The sequence below is a fragment of the Tetrao urogallus genome (genome assembly GCF_951394365.1).
Source record: "Tetrao urogallus genome assembly, chromosome: 2".
Taxonomy (NCBI): domain Eukaryota; kingdom Metazoa; phylum Chordata; class Aves; order Galliformes; family Phasianidae; genus Tetrao; species Tetrao urogallus.
In genome coordinates, this window is record NC_136814.1 from 29,635,189 (window position 1) to 29,652,359 (window position 17,171).

The 17,171-nt window shown below is 47.3% G+C and overlaps 1 protein-coding gene across 1 annotated transcript; it reads left to right on the top strand.

Moving 5' to 3' along the window:
• Positions 1-63: 63 nt before the first annotated feature.
• On the top strand, positions 64-15,924 carry AARS2 (alanyl-tRNA synthetase 2, mitochondrial; the record flags this gene model as incomplete). The annotated part of the gene is made up of 22 exons (XM_079532848.1): positions 64-282; positions 375-563; positions 843-988; positions 1,796-1,990; positions 2,495-2,639; positions 3,059-3,204; positions 3,497-3,605; positions 4,109-4,147; positions 4,893-5,004; positions 5,560-5,687; positions 6,418-6,571; positions 8,360-8,529; positions 9,502-9,615; positions 10,039-10,179; positions 10,385-10,522; positions 10,920-11,029; positions 12,191-12,299; positions 13,682-13,807; positions 14,197-14,307; positions 15,073-15,156; positions 15,277-15,387; positions 15,760-15,924. 22 exons carry the CDS (start codon positions 64-66, stop codon positions 15,922-15,924), a joined length of 2,961 nt encoding a protein of 986 aa, XP_079388974.1.
• Positions 15,925-17,171: the final 1,247 nt, after the last annotated feature.

Consider the following 17,171-nt stretch of genomic DNA (forward strand, 5'->3'; position numbering starts at 1 on the left):
CGCCGTCCCGTCGGCCCTCGCCTCTGCCGGAAGTCGCCGCACTGACTTCCGCCCTCGGCCAACATGGCGGCGGCCGGTCCTCTGCGCCTCCCGCTGCTTGCGGTGCGGCGGTCCTGGCCCCGCTGCCCCCGCCGCGGTGCCGCCTGCCCGTCCGCGGGGCGGATCCGCGCCGCCTTCCTCCGCTTCTTTGAGGAGAAGCACGGCCACCGCTGCCTGCCCTCCGCCCCCGTACGGCCCCGCGGCGACCCGACCCTCCTTTTCGTCAACTCGGGCATGAACCAGGTGCGGGCCCAGCCCTTTCCGGATTCTCTCCCCGCATGAGCGTGGGTAGCAGCCGGCGATAGCTGCTAGTGTCTCTTTCCCGTGCTCTCTAGTTCAAGCCCGTTTTCCTGGGCACGGCACATCCCCGCAGCGAGCTGGCGCAGCAGCGACGGGTGGTGAACAGCCAGAAATGTGTGCGTGCTGGGGGGAAGCACAACGACCTGGAGGACGTGGGCCGTGATACCTACCACCACACCTTCTTCGAGATGCTGGGGAACTGGTCGTTCGGGGATTACTTCAAGGTGAGGTGGCAAGAACAAGTCCTCATCTGGGGGATGTGCAGGCCTTTTCTTCGAGCATCGTAGCTGTACTGTGATACCAGTGCTGCACTCTGTCATGGGCGCTACAGCTCCAAACTGTGTGGTGCAAAGCTGAGGGGTCAGGTGCTGTGCTGAATCACTGCAACTGCTTACAGAGAGCTAGAGCTAAACATGCTTCTCTGGTGCCTGTCATTTTGAAGAACCCCCTTTTCTCACTCCACTCTGTATTCCTGTGCTTCCTTTGTGTCCCTGTCTGCTCAGGAGGAAGCGTGTAGCATGGCCTGGGAACTCCTGACAGAGGTCTACAAGATCCCAAAGGATCGTCTCTATGTCACGTATTTTGGCGGAGACTCTTCACTGGGGCTGAGCGCAGATGAGGAGTGCAGGGATGTATGGCTCAGCTTGGGGTAAGCATGCTGGAGAAGGGGCTCTGAGCATTAGATACTGACATCCAAGTCTCCATAGTCTCTCATTTGTTCTTTAATTGATGGAAGATAGATGTGGCAGTGAGTCTTCGACTCATTTAGTTTTTTCTTCCTTTGGGTTACTAAAAGTTGGACTCTTCATCCTCTGGATCATTTTACCTTTAAGCTACTGCTCAGGTGCAGTTGGTCTGTGGCTGTATGCCTCAGGCTTTCTAACCTGGATGCAGTGTGCTAAAGATGTCTGTGATCCTTTACTTCTTCTCCACAAGGAGTTGTGCCGTCTGCATTCTGCTAGCAATTGCTGCTTTAATGTGATGATAAAGCCATATATATATATATATATATATATATATATATATGGCTATATATATATCTGCAGTTTGGGAGTTTGTTCTAGGCTGTACGTGAGCTTTGGGCCCAAGGCAGCCAGCTCAGTGCTATGTGTAATGGTCAGTCTTGTTCCTCATGTCATGGCTCTGGTGCAATTCTTTCCAAGGAGAAAACTGGCTCTACAAACCCAGTGACACATCTGTCTCCATCAGCAGGAGCCATGCTGGTTTTGCTGGCCATTCTCAGCAGTGACGAGGATCCTGTCTGGTTTGATACAGCTTTTTGCTGCTAAGGAGGCTAATTCTATGTGAACAGAAGCAAACAAGTCCTAATGCGTCTGGATTCTGAGTTTGTAGTAGTCAGGGAGGATCTATCCTTTTAATTTTCCTTGTGATATAGTGTAACGTGTGCTTTGCATGTGCACACCAACATTGCCACCTCTGTTGTTTGCCTTTCCAGAGTGCCTGCCAGCCACGTGCTGCCTTTCCCAATGAAGGACAACTTCTGGGAGATGGGTGACACAGGTCCCTGCGGTCCTTGCACAGAGATCCACTATGACCATGTGGGTGGTGGAAGAAATGCTTCAGCACTGGTGAACCAGGGCAGCCCTGATGTAGTGGAGATCTGGAACCTGGTCTTCATGCAGTATAGCAGGTACCAGGAATCTCCTCTGAACTCCAGTGCCTTTCTCTGTTACATGCCATCTGAATCATGCATGTATACTTTTAGGCACCTCACTGCTTTCCAGGAGGTGGCAGTAGAGGAGCAAAGGAGAAGCTGGGAGGATGTGTCCACTGAGAGTCGTGGGTTCTCCTTAGCTTTTATCCATTCCTCCTTTAAATTATTACACCAGAGATCAGGTCTGCAGCAGTACAGAGAAACTTGTAGGGTGAGAAGACTGCTGTTCAGAAAAATCCTTTTTCCATCTATTGCAATATATCCTGATGATCTGATGACCAGAGCCTGGCTACCGGTCAGTGCCAAGGCAGGCTGCTGTTAGTCTTGTCCCTGAGTTATCTTGTGTTGGATTACCTGCTGCTTCTATCCCATCACTCCCTTATTGCACTCCCATCCTCTGCATCTCAAGTACATCTCTTCTTTGCCCAGAACTGACTGGTACTTTTCTTCTGCCTTTTATTTTTCCTAACTTGCTGACAGAGAGGTGGAGGGGAATTTGCTTCCCTTGCCTCAGCACCATGTGGATACAGGAATGGGCTTAGAAAGGCTGGTGACGGTTCTGCAGAACAAACGATCCAACTACGACACAGATCTCTTCACTCCCATCTTGGATGCCATTCACAAGGTGATCCTGTTTACAGTCACAGCTAAGTGAAAGCTCTTCTGGAGCAAGCTATTTGCCTCATGCCATACTACAGCCTTGCCTTCTTTACACAGTATTTTGAGACAGAAGGTATGTCTGGCCAGGCCCCAGACAGGGAAACTCAGGATCAATTCCACACTGGAAATCCACTAGTACAGCAGCATTGATGATCCATTTTTAATTCAAAGTGTCTTAGATTTCTTAGGACTAGGACACTGGCTGACCTGTCTTAGGTACAAAGCTTTTGGTCTCTAATGTTCTGGAAGGATTTAATCAATTTGTCTTACATTCACAGAGTAGTTGAGAAGCATGATGTCAAGTGTAGCTGGCTGCCTGTTGCATTGGAACTTTTCCTTCTGCATCCTTCTGCTGATCTGTGGTCTCCTCACTTTCTCTTTCAGGGCTGTGGGGGGCCCAGATACCAAGGTCTGGTTGGGAATGCTGATGTTGGGCATGTGGATATGGCCTACCGTGTGGTGGCAGATCATGTGCGGACCTTGTGTGTGTGCATCACTGATGGCATCTACCCAGGCCTCACTGGAGCAGAGTAAGAATATATGGAAACTGCATAGTTTCCAGTAGGGAAATTAGGTCCAGAAGGGAATGGGAGCCGGGGGAAAGGTGCTAATGTGGACCAAAGATATGGAGAGATTCATGTGAGAGCCTGAAAGAGGTTCAGACCTGCATCTCATCCTTGGATTAGGTATAGAGTGTGTGGAGCAACCAACCTTTGGCAGTTAGGCCAGGCCAAAGAGGGGTTGCGTGTGGGGGTGCACTGGATTGTGGGTGCTGGGCAGAGATGCTCACATGCTGCTTGGGGAATTCTGCCCTGCTTTCAGACTGGTGTTGCGTCGGATTCTGCGCAGGGCTGTTCGCTTTTGTTCTGAAGTCCTTCATGCTCCACATGGGCTCTTGGCCTCCCTCGTGCCTACTGTAGTGGAAGTGCTGGTAAGTAAGAGCTACTGCTTTAGAGAAGACAAGTGTCAGACATTCTCTTCAGCTCCATGTTTGTATCCTGTGCAATGTCAGGAGACAACCTTGGACAGAATGGAGTACCAGGAGGGTGTATCTGGTGCACTGCAACAGTAAACATCTCTTGTCTGGGGATCGCTTGTGATGGGGAGCTGTGCTGTTGTAACTAATGATACAGTCAGCCCAAATAAGCATAAATATATGCAACTACTCGTTTCCTCAGGGCAGCAGTTTCTGAGCTGTCATATCTGGTTAAAGCTTTCTGAGATTGATCTCTGTGATTACTAACAGCATCTTAAATGACAGCGCTTTCTGCCCATTGTGAACTGATGTGTTTGCCACAGAGGTGTTGTGCAAGAGTTAGCTGAGTAGGGTTATGGGGATATAGCCAGGAGACAGCAGCTGTAAGTATGGGTGTGACTCTCCCGTGTGATACTGTCTGAGGTTGGTGTTATCTCTAACTGATACTCACTCTACAGGGAGATGCCTATCCAGAGCTGAGGAAGAGTGCAGACCAGGTAAGCAATGCAGAAACCCTGGAAAGAGACCTCCCTCTCTCATGGACTTTGTAAGGCACTATTCTCAGAGGCAGAACCCTTTCACAGATCTTAGCTGTAGGATTTTGCATAGCCTACTCCATAGCGGGGTTCTCATGTATAGGCTGGGATGTGTTGGGACCATGTCTGCATTGTGGGCACTGCCTGGGCTTGAGAAGTATATTTAGTGGACTTTGTTGTGGGAGCTCTATTAGATCATTAGCAGGGACTCCTTGTTCTGATAAAAGGCAGCTGTTGCTCTGGAAAAGCTAGGGCAGCTATTTTGTTGAATGCAAGTACAGTCTGTTCTAGCCTGAGTACCCTTTGTCCAAAGTGGCTTGGGGATTTAAGGCTAGTCCCTGCTTGCTTCTGCTGACAGCAGCTGTGAAAGGCAATTTCTCTGTCTGTTTCAGCCATGCAATTTTAATTGGGTCATAGATAACAAAAGTGTAACAGGGAACATTTGTTTCAGCATCCATCTCTTCCCAGGTGGACGGTAAGTATTATCAGGGATGATGATAGGAGACGCAATGACTTTGGCACTGTTTAATAGTGCATCAGAGACGCAAAATAATGGATGCTGGTTCAAGCAGACAGAGCACCCATTAGAGATCCACTTGATTTGTTTGAGCTGTCTCTAGCAGCGAGCCCAGAGGTGGCAGGGCTAGGCTGAGCTGGAGAGCTTCCTGTGATGTTATGGGTAACCCTTCTTCTGTTCTTTGAGCAGGTTATGGATATCATCAATGAGAATGAAGTTGCTTTTCTGTCCTCCCTTGAGCGTGGGAGGCGCATCATTGAGCGGACAGTGCAGCGGATGAAACCTTCTGAAAATTTCCCAGGTAAGCCTCCTACCTCAGCCATGTTGCACTTAAAGATAGTTTGGTCCAGGTCACCACGAGCATTGCGGTCAAAACTGTAGCTACCCTTCTCCGTGTGCTTTTGATGACGTTCCAGCCCTGGGCATTCCAAAGCCAAATTTAAAAGCAGATATTTCTCCCTTCTCTAGACTGCAATTGTTTCCTAGTACATCATTCCCACAACGAACCAGGCACTGGGGAAGTTAGAAACTCCCTTTGCTGCTTTATTGATTAAATGGATTCTTACAAGACACAACTGAAAGGAGGTGCTCAGGGTGCAACCGTAGGAGCTGCCTGCTTAAATGTGCTGCACTGAATATTGGCAGAGGTGTGGCTATGTGGTTCTGTTTGTACTCAGTCCCATATTAAAAACTGTGTGGCTTCTCTGCCCTTCCTCATTATCAGTGCATTTGGACACAGCCCACATGAGCCTGGTTGCAAAGGCACACGTCAGATTGATCCCACTCAAGCAACTTTGGAGATGCCTTTACCTCCCGTGCTCATGCATAGTTCATATCATTCTTTTTTGCCCTGCAGCTGAAGTAGCCTGGTCTCTCTATGGGAATTTGGGGTTCCCCCTGGATCTAATTGACTTGATGCTTGAAGAAAAGGGAATCCGTTTGGATTCAGCTGCTTTTAATGAGCTTGTTCTAGAGGATGCTAAGGTAAGAGACGCGCTCTTCATGAGGATAATTCAGAGCCTACCCTCTCCTGTGTGCCCAGAGTTAAAATTCCTGTCGCTACTGAGACTTCTTAGATGCACCACAGGGCTATGCCCCTTTTCCCTGGAGGGGAAGTGAATCTGAAGCAGCAGTTCAGTCCCACTGCTCTTTCCTGTAGTTGTTTAACTGGGAAGTATTTACTGGTGATTCTTTTCAGATGAGTATCGGTGTTGTACAATATTGGCTGGAATGGAGGTTGTCACGGAATTACATACGTTAGGGGCAACCTCTCGTAGTCATGCAGTTCAACACCCCCAAAGCAGAGCCAGCTTGGACAGCCCAAACAGCAAGTGAATTATGAAGAGTTTATATAACCCCCTCAAACTCTGTAGTGCTGGAAGATTTGTACTGCCTGCCCTGTACAGTAATCAGATCAAGGCCTCACTGTTCTGAGCTTTAATGGCCTTGAAGTTTCACAGCTACACAGCAAGCTGTGCAGGTAGTGTTATGTTAGCTGTTGCTTATGGCTTGCCTAAAAGCTAGCACAGAGTTGTATTGAGTGCTTGTAGGGCTGGAAGGGACAAGTTGGTTTAGCAGTAGCCTGCATCAGCACGGACCTAAGTTAGGCTTTCCCAGGAAGATGGCAGAAGCTGCTTCTAGCCTTAAAGCTCCAGTTACTGGTTTGTATTTCCCCAGCTACCTCGCATCTAACTTTGCCTTTACTCTGCTGCAGAGAAAGGCTCATGGCCCACAGGAAGGACGACAGCTGGAAGGCACCGTTGTGCACCTCGATGTGCACTCTCTGGCTCAGCTACAGAGAGACAACATACCTGCTACTGATGACTCTCCAAAATACTCCTACAAGCTTGGGCAGCATGGTCAGTATGGTAAGTATCAAGATCCCATGTGTTGGGCAAACTCTGCCTAAGGAAGCAGGAATCCTTCATGACCCTGCTGTTACTACCTGGTACTTGCAGGAGAACACGTATTTCATAGTTTAAACCTGTCCACCTTTCTGCTGCATCTTTTCTTGGCCCTTGTAACTTTTCTTAAAGTAGCTGCTGTTATTATTGCCGGGCTGGTAGTAAGGCTGTGAGAAATGGGTTGGTCTTACCATGCAATGCTGAGGCAGCGACTGTTGATTTCTGCCAGAGATGAGTCCGTCCCCAGCAATCAGGCTTCTGGGTTGAGTGCTATGGAGAATGAAGATTATGCAAGGTGTTTTGGTAGGTGCTTAAAGCTGTGCTCTTGCTATTTCTTTGGCAGGCCATTAGATGCCAGTGCAGGCTTTTTATCTTTTGGGATAACTGGGGCTTCTGATGCTCTAGGGAAAGCATAAAGCTGAACCATAGAGAGTGAGAGGTGGTGTGGCTGTCGCAAGCATTTAGAGATAGCTGTGTACAGCCTGTTATCCAGTGTACTCATGACAACCCACATCAAGCAAAATGTGAGGTAGTTCAAACTGTACAGCAAGTACATAGCTCAAACTAGATGAACTACAGAGAGAGCACAGTGGAGGAAAAATGAAGACACTGGCTGAATTTACTAAGCTAGCACTATCTTGCTTCATCAGTCACTGAATCATGGAATAGTTCAGACTGGAGGGAATCTCTGAATGTCCAGTCTCTTGGTCTAAGGAGGATCAGCTTCACACTCAGAACAGGTTGCTTGGGGTCTTCTTTGATTAGGCTTTCAGTATCTTTAAGGATGAAGATCCCACTGCTTCTCTGGTCTTTGTTCCATTATTTTTTTTTATCACTCGTAGCATGAAAGGTTCTTTCCTTATGTACAGTCAGAATTCCTTGCACTCCAGCTGTTGTCTCATAAAAGCCACATACAGAAGTGAATAATCATTTTCCTTGACCTGCTAACTGTATGTTCGTACAGCCCAGCAGGTAGCAGTCTTCCTTTCTGCAAGGGCACCCTGCTGACTTGTGTTCAGCTTGCCCTTGAAAAGCCCAAGGTTGTTCTCAGTCCATTTCTTTGGCCTACCAAGATCTTTCTGAAAAGCATCCTTGGTCTTCAGTGTATCAGCCAGTCTCACCAATTGTTGCCAGACACAAGCAGGAGAAGCATACATCCCATCCTATCATAGACAATCGTTAATGAAGATGTTAAAATGTGTTGGCTATAATTTCAGCCTCCAGGTAGCTCTGCTAATATCAGTTGGACTTCAGAATATTGAGCAATTTTTTCTGGGGCCCAACTGTCCAGCCAGTTATACGCTTGCCTTATGGTCCACCTGCCCAGTCCATATCTCCTGAGTTTGATTTCAAGGATGCTACGAGAGAGTAGCTTGTTTAATCAGGGAAGATAATCTCCCTTGTCCATCAAGCCAGCTTTCTCCTTGTAGAAGGCTGTCATGCAAGTATGCAATATAACACAATGCAGGCATGTCCACCATGTCTTTTTCGAGCTCATGTGAACCTAGGGTGCCCCTGAGCAGTTACCTACTCTACAGTGGTAAATAAAGTTTGGGATGACTTGATTCTGAATAGCAGATCCCTTGTCCTTTTGGCCAATAGCTGTTCCTCTCTGATCAAGTCAAAGGGAAGTGCTAGCTTTCATTATAGGCTGTGTGTTGGTAGGGATGGCCAGAGAAATGGTGCCTCCTTTCATGGTGTGATCTGACAGGGTGCTCGCATTGATTGCTGCCGTCTTCTTCCCCTTGGCAGAGTTCAGCCCGTGCCAGGCCACCATCCTGATGCTGTACAGAGATCAATCTCTTCAGAAGGAGGTCGGGGCAGGGCAGCACTGTGGCGTCATCTTGGACAGGACTAACTTTTATGCAGAGCAGGGTGGGCAAGACTCTGACCAAGGTTACCTGATACGCTTAGGACAGCAGGTGAGACGCTTTGCTGGTGGAACCCAAGGTTTCCTAGATAATGAGGCCAGACAGAGTTCTTCAAGTGATGGGCCATTTTACTGTCTTAATTTGCAAGCTGCTAACTCTTAACAGTTTTCCTGTCCTTGCCTTGGGGTTGGTGGGCTAGGGGAGAAACAGCAGTAATCTCACAGAAGTGGGTCTGCTGCTCTGGTTGTCTCTCTCTCTCAGTTCTTCACAATTTCTTCTTGCTGTGAAAGTGTTGGAAGTATTCCTAGGATTTCTTTCGGTGTGTTGCATCTTAACAGCTACGGCAGCAATGCAAAGAGAATGCAATTAATAATCAGAGAGTCCATGAGAAGAGTAACTCATTTCTGGCCAGTCCTAGACAACTGCAGTGCCCAACCAAAGACATATTAGAAAATCTGTTATTTCTCTGAAAAGTATTAGGGAGGATTCTACTTCTGAAGCAAGTTTTTTTTTTAGCCTGCCAGAGGAAGGGCTTTGGCCCTAGTTATGTGGAATGCTGTATTTCTTCCCTCCCACATTCCAGCTTTTAAGAATCACCTTTGGGCACTGATGCTGCCTTTTCAGCCTTACAGAATGCAATAAGTGCATCTTCCTAAGCTGAAGGGGAGATTGAGTTCCTCTTGCCAGCCTCATGAGGCAGAAGTGACACCTTGGATGCCTGGAACATGTGCCTTGGCATTTTCTCTTGGGCAAATATCCCTGTTAGGAAAATTCATTAGCACAGTTGGTGTGGCTGCCTCTACACTGCAGACTGGCAGTCTCAACATGTGCAGTGATTGGCTGGATGCAGGGAAGGGATGAGGCACTCTGGTTATGTTATTTTGTCCCTGCTTTTCCCATCCCATTCCTGTCTCTTTGGAGCTAATAAGAGTTATGTTTCCCAGTGGGGTCAAACAGGCATCTAGCACAGGTTGTTGGATGTTCTCTGTGACCTAACTCACTATTCTGTTTCTCTTTGCTCAGGACATACTCTTCCCTGTAGAGTCAGTTCGTCTCTGTGGTGGTTACGTGATCCATGAAGTCACTGCTGTAGAAACCCTGCGTGCTGGAGACCAAGTGCAGCTCTTTGTGGATGAGGTAATCTTAACCCTTTCCCAGCCTTGCTTTTGAGAATCTTGTGAAGTCCTGAGTAAGCTATTCATATCAGAGCCTTGTCTCTTGTCTTGACTGTTCTTCATTACAACGTGCAGCAGGAGGGGCAAACTTGCAAATGACTTTGTCTGTAGTGTGCTATGAACTGCAGCTCTGTCTGGAAGTATCCAGCCTAGCTTTTGCTGTTTTACAGAGGTCATCCCGTGGGAAAAGATGTTATATATCTGCCTGGTAGCATAAATTCATTTGACAGCTGTGCTACTTGTTTGTTTGTTGCTTTTTTTTTTTTTTTCCACCATCGTCTCCCATCCCCTCAAGTACAACCTTTTCTTATCTCTTTGTGCCATCATCTGCTCCCCCAGGGTGTGGAGAGCCAGCACTCCATGCTAAATCATCTGGTGCTTTCAGGTCCAGCGGCTGGCCTGCATGACAAACCACACTGCTACCCACTTGCTAAACTTCGCTCTTCGCCACGTTCTGGGTGACAGCACAGAGCAACGAGGTTCCCATGTGACAGCAGAACAACTGCGCTTCGACTTTAATGTCAAGGTGACTGGACTTGTGTTTCTTTGGTTCTCAGCAGTGCCAGTACCGCAGTACTAGCCTTCTCTTCAGGGATTGCTTCTCCTCTCACTGTAGTCACTTGATGATCACTATTCCCTTTTACAAGCAGAGAAGATGAGACATGGGAAAGTGACGTTGTCCAAGCTCCTTTGTTCTCAGGAGGCTTCTGAAGGCAAACTTACTTCCTCAGGGCCCTGTGACTGTGGAGCAGCTGCAGCGAGTGGAGCAGGTGGTCCAGGATGTGATCAAGCGAAATGAGGCTGTTTATATGGCTGAGGTCCCACTTGCACTGGCAAGAAGAGTTCAGGGACTCCGTGCTCTAGACGAGGTATGACAGGAGGGCAGGATGCCTCTTTCTGAGCCTTCTCTTTTAGCTGAAATCATCAGGGTCGTAAAAGATATTGAAGCAGGAGGTTTCCATAGGGAACTGATTCCTAAAACTCAGGGGTGTAAATGGGATGGAGGTGAGCTACATTGTGTGTGGAGCACTACATTATAATGTGTGGAGACCGGTGATGCATGGGCTTTCTACTTACTTCTTCAGACTTAACAGCTGTTGGCATCACCCAGTTGTATTTATCCCCATACAGGCTACTTATGGTGCCCGACTTTGAAACCACTCTTGAATAAGAATAAAGTAAGGCAGGATTCTGAAGCCATATGGTTAGTCTGTAAGTGTCCCTGAAGGCTGTATGGTAACTGCTGATCCCTCTCTCCTTTGTCAGGGGTATCCAGACCCAGTGAGGATAGTGTCCTTGGGAATTCCCGTGGAGACTGTGCTAACCAGCAGCTCTCAGGCTGCAATGCAAACCTCTGTGGAGCTCTGCTGTGGGACGTAAGTGTCTTTTTACTAATAATCCAAAAAGGTGTGTTTGTGGGCAGACTGTGTCCTTGTAATTCTCAAGTTGTTTCCCACCCTGATGCCAGGTCCAGGCCTATGTGAGGATCTCTGTGAGGATCTTCTATACAAGACCTCATATAGGAGCACTGGTGGCTTAGGTAGAGAGAGATGTTTCCAAGTTCCACACTCTGTTCCTGTGCAACTGAGTTTCTTTACCTGAAACAGGGACAGAGTAGGCTTGTTGTGGAGCTTTCAGAATGCCAGGGTGAGAAGACAGTAATGAAACACAGAGCATTTTTCCTTGTTTCATAGTCTGAAATCCACTTGAAAGCTGCAAGGCTGCAGCAGAGTGTGAAGCAGGATTTGTGTCCTGTCACACTGGGTTTGGTTTGGGGCTTGCAGGAGGTCTCCAGACCCTGCAGAAATCTCTGGGACAGTTGTAAGAACTATTGTCCAGCCTGATTATTTTAATTATTTTAGCCCTGTTCTAGCACTAGAGTAGAAGAAGAGTTAATCAATCTTAGTATGATGCTGACATGGAAAAAATGGAAACAAATTGGCATTTGAGTAGATAAAGCTGGAAATGAGCAAGTTTCTAGTCACGTGGGAGAAGCAGGACAAGAAACTGCGTGGGAGTGGAGATGATCACTTCTAATTAAGCTATCTGAAATAATTGCTTGTGGTAACAGAGTCATTGAGACACTGTAGTATTCATATCCGTTTTTCTATAGCCAAGGAAGAGAGGGAAGGTGATCAGTTCCCTGTGTCTGCACAGCAGCAGTATGACTGCAGTCCAGTGGCTTGTATGTGATGATCTATCAAGGGAGTGGAAGAGCTGGAGATGAAAAATGGCTTTCCACAAGGTTCAGCAGTAGCTGAATAGAAGGAAAAGATCCCCATCCAATCTACTCATAAATAAATATATATATTTGTCAGTAGCCTGCTGGGAAGGTAGCACAAAGATTCTTCTGCAGTAGCCTCAGCTTTGCTGTCTCTTGCTCAACCAGGAGTTTAGGCATGAAAAAGGTTTGAAGCTGTTGGGACTGAGTAAAGACTGTCCTCCTGGAGATGTGGCTAAAATGAAAGCAGTCTTCCTGATGATTTCTGTTCCCAGAGAGCAGCTTGTGTCTTCTCTGTTCTCTGTCAACTCTGCAGACACCTTCTACAGACAGGAGCAATGGAGGATCTGGCCATTGTCAGTGAACGACAGCTTGTTAAAGGGATTAGTCGTGTCATTGCAGTGACAGGGAGACAAGCCAAACAGGTAAGAAAGGAGAAACAGATTTCAGCTAAATCCAGCTTTGTAGGCTCCTGTTTGGGCAATTAAATTCCCTCTGCTTGGGCTGGAGCCTTGCTGCTATGTCTGATCTCACTTTGTTTTACCCCTGAACACAGTTCTGCTGCTTTTCCTCACTGTGCATATCTACTCCCCAGCTGCCCTAGATTTCAGTCTTTTCGACCTTCGTTCCTTCCCTCAGACCCCCTTTTCCAAGATAGACATTCAATGCAGAGTGCCAGGAGACTTCTGGACTATAGAAATTTCAATCACTGGGGAGGTATTTAAAGGTGTTATCCTTTGTGCTTTGGTTTTACCTCCTATCACAGCTGGACATTTGTTTTTTGTAACTACAGGGTTCTGCTCTCATTCTTACGGACTTTTTTCTTCTCTCTTTAGTCTCTTTCTTGCCAAACTGTAGTTCTGATCTGATAGGGTCTGTATAAAAAGTAAGCAACCTATTATTGTTCCTGTGAGATCCTTGTTGTGTATGCAGAAGTGTCAGGGTCCCTGTGCCTTGAGCATTTCCTTACAGGCTGCAGTCAGAGTGACTCACAGCCAGTGGAACTGGGAGGACTACATGCAAAGGCCACCCCTGCAAATCTATTGCTTTTTGCCTGGCTGTCCCCTGCACTGCTGTGTTTTCACTGTGTTTTTTCTTAATGCAGAGAAAGGAAAAGCTGCAGGGCACATCTGCATACTTTGCTGGAAGTGTTAACCTGAAGAGACCCTGAAAGGAGCTAAGTGTTAATTAGACAAGGAAGGCTGCAGGTGTGGGGGAGTAACCTGGAATATGGGATGTGTATCCAGCTAGGCAGAGCAGTTCTCTCTGTCCACAGCTTTCCCTGTATGCTCTCTGCAGTCCTGGTCTCCCAGGACCATTGTGGGCACAAAGACCTGTCAGGGAGTGAAAAAAGCTTGCATTAGCTTTTGTTGGTGAAAGCAATAAGAAATGGGCCAAGACCAGCTGAACTCATCTTCAGGAAATGTCAGGTGTGAGGTTTCTTTAGTCTTAATGTTATTTAGTTTCTTCAGTTATTAATTTCAATAATGCATTTGTTAATGCACTAAAAAGTAAAAGGGCCTCCCAGTTTTTTTTTGTCATTGAAATCCTGAGGAGGACTTTTTGCTGAAGAAACATAGCTACATGATAGTGTTGTCCCACAAGTGTGACCATTTAGCAATGGCTGCAGATCTAGAGGGGAGCTCTCTATTCCAGAATCTCTTGGGGATGGTCGTTCTTAAAGCTTGACTGTAGAAGTCTTTCCCCTGGATACTTAGCAGTACTTCAGTGCCACCTCCCTCTTTTTTCCATCCCCGATTGTTCTTTGTCTTGCTGCATCTGAAACATTTTCTTTTCCTCTCTCCAGGCCCGAGAAGTAGGTCAGTGCTTGGCTATGGAAGTGGACTCTGTCTCAATACGGATGAAGCAGAGGAGGAGCACCTCTGTTCTTGAGATGCAGAACCTCTCCAAAGAAGTGGGACAGTTAACCAAAGTAAGGATTACATTCCATACAGAAAGATCCCAGCACTGGCTGGCTCTTGAGACAACATGACTTCCCTAGGAGATTCACTATGGTCAATAGAAAGAAGCTGCAACTTGCTTGTGCCTCTTTGTTCATAAAGATTTCATCTCGTGTCTTGGTGCCTCCTCTCCCAGAGGGAATATCAGAGGAGAGTTAAGCAGTAAAAAAGGGTTTCCAGGCTTTTCCCCGGGTTTTAGATGCCCAGCTGAAATAACTGTTGCAGTGAGTGACTGGCATGATCAGGTATGTGTATAGGAAAGTCTGGAAAGAGGACAGGCTCCAGTCTGAGCTTCCAGAGAACAAGCAGTTTATTTCTAGTTACAGTTCAGTATATCTTTACAAAGCAGACTGTCTTCCAGGTGGTGGCCAGCACTACAATGCCCCAGTGGCAGAGAAAAGAACTACAGAGCATCCTCAAATCGCTGCAGCGAACCGCCAACACAGCCATCAAGAAACTGGAGATGCAGCAGGTACTGTGACAGCAGCACACTCACTGTAGCTTGCTAATAGCACTGTGATGTCCACCACTGAACTTCACGTATTTGTCACAGTTCACTGCAATTCAGTGTCTGGAGTCTCATCAAATGTGGGTGCAATCACACAGTGCTGTGTAAGCCCTGTCTTGAGTTGATTTCACTGACAAGGCTGTTATTCATAAAATGCAGTGACTTGACTGCTTTTCTGGCATATGCAAAATCCTGATGTCTGTCCTATCTGTGAGGATAGGACTTCTTGCAAATACCATTGCCTACTTGTTAATGCATGGAGAAGATGACGTTGCCCTGAAAATGGTCTTTACAAGATCATGCAGTAGAGTGGCAGAAGAACCTTTCTCCTATTCATATGGATATTGCTGTGATTTTTCCACTGTACTTGTTACTAATTTACATGATTATATTAAAAATCCTTATGGAATTCACAATGCAGACTTAATGTTCTCGTTTACTTACAGTAGCAGTATCTTCTCAAAGGAACTTGCCTTGATACATGTGGCAGTGCAGAGGCCAAGGAGAGAGTCTGAGAACTGAACTTGTCACTGTCCATTTTGAAATCTCTGCTTGCTTTTGAGGCAGAAGGGTTGTACAGGTCTCCAGACCTCTGCTAAGATAAATCTCCCCTCTGTCGTGCAGAACAGCACTTCCACTCCCTATATACATGTGTTGCATACTTATATACTCCTCCCCATCACCCTGTGCCACCTGTAACCCTCAAGTGCTGTGTGTTTCTTCCTCCAGGCTGAAGAGAAGGCGCAAAGGCTGCTAGCAAAACACTGCAACCATCCTGTCATTATTGATACTGTCCCAGCTGATTCCCTGTCTGTGAGTAAGGCACATTGCTTGTTTGCCCAGCAATACTTCAGATGCTGACTGCAGTCAAAGGTAGCTGCACAGCATTCTCCTTTGCTGTAGCCTGACCCTGCCTTTTCCTTCCTCTCCTAGATCTTAATGAAGGTAGTGAACCAGCTTTGTGACAAGTCACCTGGCACATCAGTCCTGCTGCTCAGCCCTCAGGATTCTGGGGAGGTGCTCTGTGCCTGTCAGGTGTCCAAGGTAAGCAGAACCCTGGCAGAATCACAGGAGCCTGCCTGCAGAGAAGGACTGGGTACGCTGCTCAATAGGTCCCAGCTGATTTTTTTTATTTTTTCCTGGGTTTCTACCCAGTGGCACTGATATTGAGGAATGACCAGAGATGATTGTGCTGGGACCAGATAATCTTTCAGCTTTTGCTGGGCACAGATATCCCTGGATCCTCCAGGACGTGTTTGCCCAGCAGCAGGACGTAGCGCTAACACGTAAACTCAGCCTCCTTTCAGTCACGTCTCCCCCAGGTAGCGAGGGTCCAGGCTGGATGAGAGGAGAAAGGTGTTCCTTCTTCCAGACTGCAGAGTGCTCCACAGACCAAAGTGTGTGTCTCTTCCCCAGAATTGTCTCCCCGTGTTCTCTGCTGCTGACTGGGCCGTGGCTGTCTGTACACAGATGGAAGGCAAGGCAGGAGGTTCTCCTATTGTCGCTAAGGGCAGCGGAAATGCCAAGGGCATGCAGGGAGCCCTGACTACTGCACTGGAATTCGCTCGGAGTAAACTCTGAAATAACTGTGATGCTTTGGTAGCAGGACAGCTGTAAGCTATGTGGATACTCGATGCAGAGTTGATATGAAAGGTGTGGCAACTCTCACAGTGAACATTGCTGCAACCACTGCATTGGAGCACTTGGCACCTGGCCATCAGGGCTGAGCAGAGAGTCTGTTCCTGATGCCACTAACAGAATGATGCTGGTTGTCCTCAGCATGGGCATATGGGGATTGAGCCTCAGAAGGCACCAGCTTCTTCTGGAATAGTGCAGTTCTTGCCACGAGACCAGCACTGGGAGGTTCTAAGAGCATGACTGTCTTATCCCAAAGTTATTAAAGGATGGAGAGCGTTTGATCTCTCTGATGTTTTATTGGGGTTTTTTCTCATATCTGCACCGTTTTTGGTTTTTTTTGGTCCCTGTAAACCCAGAAAGAAACATATGCTCTCGTCTAAGCAGTCCCATCCTGCTGAAAGACTCACCACACCCTTCCCTGATAAAAATGCTACTATAATTTAGAAATGGGAAAAGCAGTTCTCCTTGCCTGTGTGCATGCCCTTTTGCATAGCCTATGCAATGGTTAGTACCATAGTCAGTCCTTGGTACTAACGCACAAAGGGAAAAAGATCATCCCAACCTCCTCTTTGCTTTGAGTGCACATTCTTACACATTTCTTACTTCTGCTCCCTTTTAAATCCTTTCTTCTCACACTGCTTCCTCATACTTCATTGTTAGAGCGATGCTTCGAGTTCCTGACCAGAAGACTTTTGTGTTAGAAACCGGCCTAAATAGAGAGGTCACACGTGGTAGCTGATTAGGAGGTACAACAGGATAGCCATGCAGAAAGGCTTCACTCTGTGAGCAGGAGCAACAACCTGACACGGATGAATTTCACCAGCAGATAGGACTGCCCGGCGTGGTGGAATTAGAAGGAGGCTATCTGTGTGCTTTAGGGGTGGGGGGCTGGAAGAACAGTGATGTTAGTGGGTGAGAAGCAGAAAGAGGGTAGCGGGATCAAAAGTTATGTTAGGATGTTTGATGCTGTGGAGGAAAGGCACCCCCACAGTGGTGAGGATGATGAGCCAGGAAGTGATTTTTAGCAGCTTGGGTTGACCGATATAACGAGCTTCTGGTAGCTGAGAGCAGACTGGTAGGTGGCTGAGGTAGGCAGGGTTCTAGCAGTGTTGCATGGCAGGAACAGAACTGAGCTTCACATGCATGACCCAGCAGTTAACCCTTTGGTCAGAGGGATACAGCAGTGCACT